General features: G+C 43.9%; 1 protein-coding gene across 1 annotated transcript; it reads right to left on the bottom strand.

Moving 5' to 3' along the window:
* Window positions 1–617: 617 nt before the first annotated feature.
* On the bottom strand, window positions 618–1,751 carry myf6 (myogenic factor 6). The gene is made up of 3 exons (XM_076297363.1): window positions 1,236–1,751; window positions 959–1,055; window positions 618–848 (listed from the first exon to the last, which is right to left on the bottom strand). The coding sequence occupies exons 1-3, from the start codon at window positions 1,749–1,751 to the stop codon at window positions 733–735; spliced, it is 729 nt and encodes a 242-aa protein (XP_076153478.1). The 3' UTR covers window positions 618–732.
* Between the last annotated feature and the right edge of the window lie 3,500 nt (window positions 1,752–5,251).

Raw genomic sequence — 5,251 nt, forward strand, 5'->3', positions numbered from 1 at the left:
ATTTCGAGGCCAGGACTCTACAGCCTTTTAATACTTGTAAATCTAAAGGAACTGGTGGCTTGGAGCCGTGGGTCAACCAAATCAGTGTTCTTTGGCCAAGACAACAGGTTACTGAGTACATTAGGGCTTTCAAATATTGAAAGGTGGGGGCTCGATAATCTAGGACTGAATTCATTTCTTACATGAGGTATGTGAAATTATGGTCATCAGCTACTAACAGTAGGCAGTAGTATGTGGTAGCACAAGTAAACAATTCAGAGACTATCAATTTTGAATAAAAACGTCAATATAGTAAACAGGCTACATGCAAATATTGGAAAGTATACTAAATGTGTGTTAACATGTTTTGGAACCAATAACATTGAATGTCATAAGCTAATAAACCATGTTTAAAATGATCAAGTGACAACAATCCTTGAAATAAACAAACATACAAAAAGATAGGCAAAGACAATGCCCTTTTGGCAATTTATTGTCTAATCATTTTTGGATTTTCGGTATAAATAAAAATAAATTACATTATTCTTAAAATATAAAATATTTACAGTAATCAAACTTTCATTTAAAAACAATACACAGTGATACTAGTAATGACAAAAAAATCCTGGAATATCAGTTTAGCAATTCTGGTCTGGATCAAATGGTGGAGAAATTCAATGAACCAAGACACCGTAAGCCACTCTTCTGATTAAAGAAAACACGTGGAAATAAGTTAGTTAAAAAATGTATTGTTCATTTTTCCAAGACATCTTCAGTGAAATTGTTTTTCGTCTCTTCGTTTGAAATACTGTCAACAATCGAAGAAAGGCGCCGAAGACTACTTGATCCAGAGGAATCAACAGCATTGCCTGAAAGAGTTAAAAAGAAAAGAAAAACACAAGGGTCAGGGATCTAAAGAACTTGCAGTAGCCTCGTTGGCTTGTATTTTATTGTTTATCTACCTTCAAACATCACTAACCTTCTCTATGACTCGTCATTGGTGCATTAGAATGGTCACTGTCGCCGTTCTGCCAATTTTGACAGTTTTTTTTCCAGTTATGTTCATTGCAGGCCATCTAAATAAACAGACATAGCTTCAGAAACTAGTGTGTGTTAGAAGAGGATATGTCCCCTTTAATGTTATGGCATACATATAATTGTACAATTATTGCCTGGATGGAGTGTCAATAATTATTAACTCCCATGGCCAGCACACTTGCGCGCACACGATGGCGCGCTGTGTTCCTGATGCTTACATGTTCTTTGATGTTATAAGTGTACGGTTCGTTCCCCGACGTTTTCTCCTGCTCATCCAGTGTGTGCAAGAGGTCCTGCAATTTTTCAATGTAGTTTATGGCGCTGCGTAAAATCTCAACTTTTGGCAAGCGTTGGTTAGGATTAGCCACAGTCTTTTTTTTCAAAGCGTCAAATGCTTCGTTGATTTTCTTAAGCCGCCTTCTTTCACGTAGTGTGGCCGCTTTGCGCCTGTCTGTCGGTGCAGCCTTTCTTTTACAAATTTTGCACGCCCAAATGAGGCACTGACCCTCGCAATGCCCCTGAAGCCGCGGCGGCACTAAAACGTGCTCCTCTTCACTGCTATCTTCTCCGTTTTCCGACGGCACTTGGTCTTGTGCCTGTGACAATGGGCTATCATTCCCTGGATACAGAGGCGACACTACGGTCATGTCCAAGTGTTGCAGCGATCCATGGTCTCCGTCTAGGTAACGCAACTCGTTGAAAAAATAAGTGTTGGTCTCGAAAAGGTCCATCATATTGTTGTAACATGGAGCAGCTAGTGTTTTGACAGGAAGAGTCTGTCCATGGCATTTAAATAGCCCAGTGACACAAGTACCAAGGCTTAAATATAGAATGTGAAACTCTATCCCACTCTTAGCTGTCGCAGTGCATCACATTTTTTTCAATGGGTCTTTACTATCACTGGAGTTTGTGTAGAAAATAAATGAGCGTTAACACCTCCCAATGAAAGTTGAAACGTCACTTCAAACTTATGACAGGTGCTTTCAATATCTGTTTCACATTGAAATGGCAACATACTGTATCTTTGGCCCATGCTTCTCATCTAGCGAGTCCACTGTCAGTTTGATCTACAGTGTCCTGTGTTGGGAGCTGAAATATGCACACGATCTTTGTATTTTAACTGTTTCTAATACATCTGGAAATATTTCAAATCACACATCCCATCATGAAACAATGGTGGTGTGGACTTAGCCAACATCAATCAATTAAATATAACATGGGCTACATTTTTTTTATATAAAAAATGAATCAAAGTTGTTTGCTTGTTTAGGACTCATATTTCCACACTTGTTGTGACTCATCTTATACCTCCTTGAAATCAACCCCTCTTTCCTTGTGATGAAAACACAAGCTGTTGCAATTGTAGCTGGTGACATTTCCCGTCATAAATAGACAGGAATGTGCACTGTCAAAACGACTTTGAAAACTTGCGCATGTGTGGCAGAAATAGCCTTGAGGCTCATTCATCTTATATTCATAAAATAGATGAAAGCCTTCTTTGAGGGGTTGTGTGGCCTTTGGCATTTTACACATGGTCTCCCTTGAATGTTTTTACCGTGGGATGCAATTTATAAAGCCTTCTTGTCAGGTGTTGCTTACCAGTAAGTTTGTCAGGCAAAAAATATCTCATTGTTTGAATATTGAATATGTTACACAATTCAAGGTCACTTCAGCAGCTTGATTGTTTGAAGATTGAATATGTTAACGCCTATTGTATGATTGTAATATAAACGGGGGAAATTATTCACACAGCAGTATGCTACTGAATGTTAGGACTATAGTGTATGTTAGGACTAGTGAATGTTAGGACTAATGTGTGTCTGCTACTGAATGTTAGTAGTCTACTAATAAGTACATCACATATAGGATATGGAATAGTTTATCTACTGAATCACTCTGAATTCATGTCTGTCCAGGAGAGCACGCGTGGACATCATGGGGCTGGCCATATAATCTGCTCTGGCTGCTGCTTTGTTGACATAGCCAATGGTCAGTCTGCGCCTCTCCTTGTGTAATCCGAAGGCCCGATGCTGCCAGATAGACAAGGGGGCTCCTTCTCCTGTTACAGAGCCAAGGCTGAGGGCTGACGGGAATTGTGGGCTACTTTCTTGAAAAGTCTCAAACTCCTGAGGATTGTCTCCAAGACAGCTCATCCCACCGGTGAGTGCTATTACTAACCACTGACAGGCCAGTGCCTTTTGTGACACTGACACCAGCAGATCCAATGATGATGTGTCCTGTCAGTCACGAAGGGACAAAATCCATCCTGAAGGTTACTTTAACACAGAGAGCTGTGTGCACTCCACACAGAGCCACACACACATGTCCTGTCTCCCGATATGGACCCCAGTGGCCCTTACAAACACACACACACACACACACACACACACACACACACCCACACACACACACACACACACACACACACACACACACACACACACACAAACACACACACATAGACACACAGACACACACAACCCCTAGCCCTTTCTCTCTCTCTCTCAGTGCCTGTAAACCCACACCGGTGCCGTCAGTAAGTGAGCGTGGTTGTGAGGGGAGGGTGGACCGTTTCTAATCATGGGGGTTTCATTGATAATTCCCCAAATACTCCTAGGCCGAGGGAGGCAGCTGGGTCCGCAGTCCGGTGTGTATGTGAGTGTGTGTGTGTGTGTGTGTGTTTGTGGGGGGGGGGGGGGGGGGGGGATGGACAGTTTACACCACCTCCGGCCTGGCCTCCTCTCAGCTCCACTCATTTTTGTCTGCACCGGAACCCCACACTCACCTCCACGCACGCACACACACACATACACACACACACACACACACACACACACACACACACACACACACACACACACACTTCACTTGACCCCAGGGATTCAATGTAGACATGGAACGCCTTTCCAACAGACAGTGTCCATCCGTCCACTGGTAATGTGAGTGAGTGAGTGAGTGGATGCATGGGCGGATGGATGAACAAGAGCATGACCAATTGGACGTGTGTGTGTGTGTTTGCGTTTGTGTGTGTACGTCTGTCTGTCTCTGGATCTGTCTTGTGTGTGTGTGTGTGTGTGTGTGTGTGTGTCCAAGATTCACCATTTAAATTATGACATGCGGTATTCTCCAATTAAATTATATCCAGTAAACACCACTTGAATGACGATGCCCTTTAAATGAGCGAGTGAATGAGATCCTGTGGCTACTCTCCTGGACCACGCTGGTGTCCTGACCCTCTTCTCCTCCTCCTCCTCCTCCTCCTCCTTCTTCTCCTCTCCCCACAGGCCCACTGCGTGTCGGGCCAGAGTCGATAAATCTCCCCGCGTGTCAAGGGGCTGACGCCTCAGCTGTCAGAGGGAATCATGGCGCTCCCTGCCAAGAAACATGAAGTGCCGGCCACAAGCGCGCAAGCCAAGCCATCACCCGCCCGCCCGCCCGCCCGCCCGTGGCCCAAGCAAATCCACTCGGAATTCTGGGATAGCCACGCAAGCGAGCAGGCGGGCCGAGCGAGCGAGCGCGGGGCTGATGAACTCTTGGCATGCTGTAAGCCACACCAGACCGCAGATGACAGGAAACTCGAGTCAAATCATTTCGAAATTTCATTTACAGCATATATAGCCGCTGGTGCTCATACTCATCGTGGCTTCCTAATATCATCAAACTCTCTGTACACACCCATGTCTGGTTTTTTTGCACAGCTAATGGAAATGCATATAGGGCATGCTCTTAATGATGACGAGGAGATAATTTGTCAACTAATGACAATGTATATAATTACATAGTATAACATACTAATGTATGTAATTTAGGTTCATCCTCAGATAACCCTCCCTGCTCTTGTGTTCTTGTACAAGTTGTGTATTTCAGGAACCCTTAATGGAATTTATAGACAGCCATACTTTGGAGTGGAGACTTTCTTACGTGTGTGGACCGACTGTTTCTTCGATGGCACACACTCTCTCAACACACACACATCTCTGAAGTGTGTCTTCTTGGTGAGTTGGTGCTGCTGAAGTGACCTTGAATTGTGTGGCATGCCTGCGTATTTCTCTTATGTAATGATACCAATGAGCTGAGTATTAGTGTCCTCGGAGTGGAAGGCTAGGGGGGAGCGTTAGCACAGGGTTAAAAATACACATGACAATACCCCTAGCCAGGCACACACGCATTCCAGCTAATGTGGAAATTTACAAGCTATCTGTGCTGGGGTCAATGGACAGCTAAGGTGAAGACT

This window comes from Alosa pseudoharengus, unplaced genomic scaffold (genome assembly GCF_046254945.1).
Source record: "Alosa pseudoharengus isolate Yale_2024_CS ecotype anadromous, Long Island Sound unplaced genomic scaffold, YU_APseudo_1.1 YU_APseudo_1.1_scf_20, whole genome shotgun sequence".
Classification (NCBI taxonomy): domain Eukaryota; kingdom Metazoa; phylum Chordata; class Actinopteri; order Clupeiformes; family Clupeidae; genus Alosa; species Alosa pseudoharengus.

Excerpts from the sequence above, each read along its gene's own strand:
- myf6 (XM_076297363.1), bottom strand. The coding sequence starts at position 1,751 with ATGATGGACCTTTTCGAGACCAACACTTATTTTTTCAACGAGTTGCGT. Across the intron at positions 1,056-1,235 it reads CTTATAACATCAAAGAACAT|ATGGCCTGCAATGAACATAA; the intron begins GTAAGCATCAGG and ends CTGTTTATTTAG. Across the intron at positions 849-958 it reads AATGACGAGTCATAGAGAAG|GCAATGCTGTTGATTCCTCT; the intron begins GTTAGTGATGTT and ends TAACTCTTTCAG.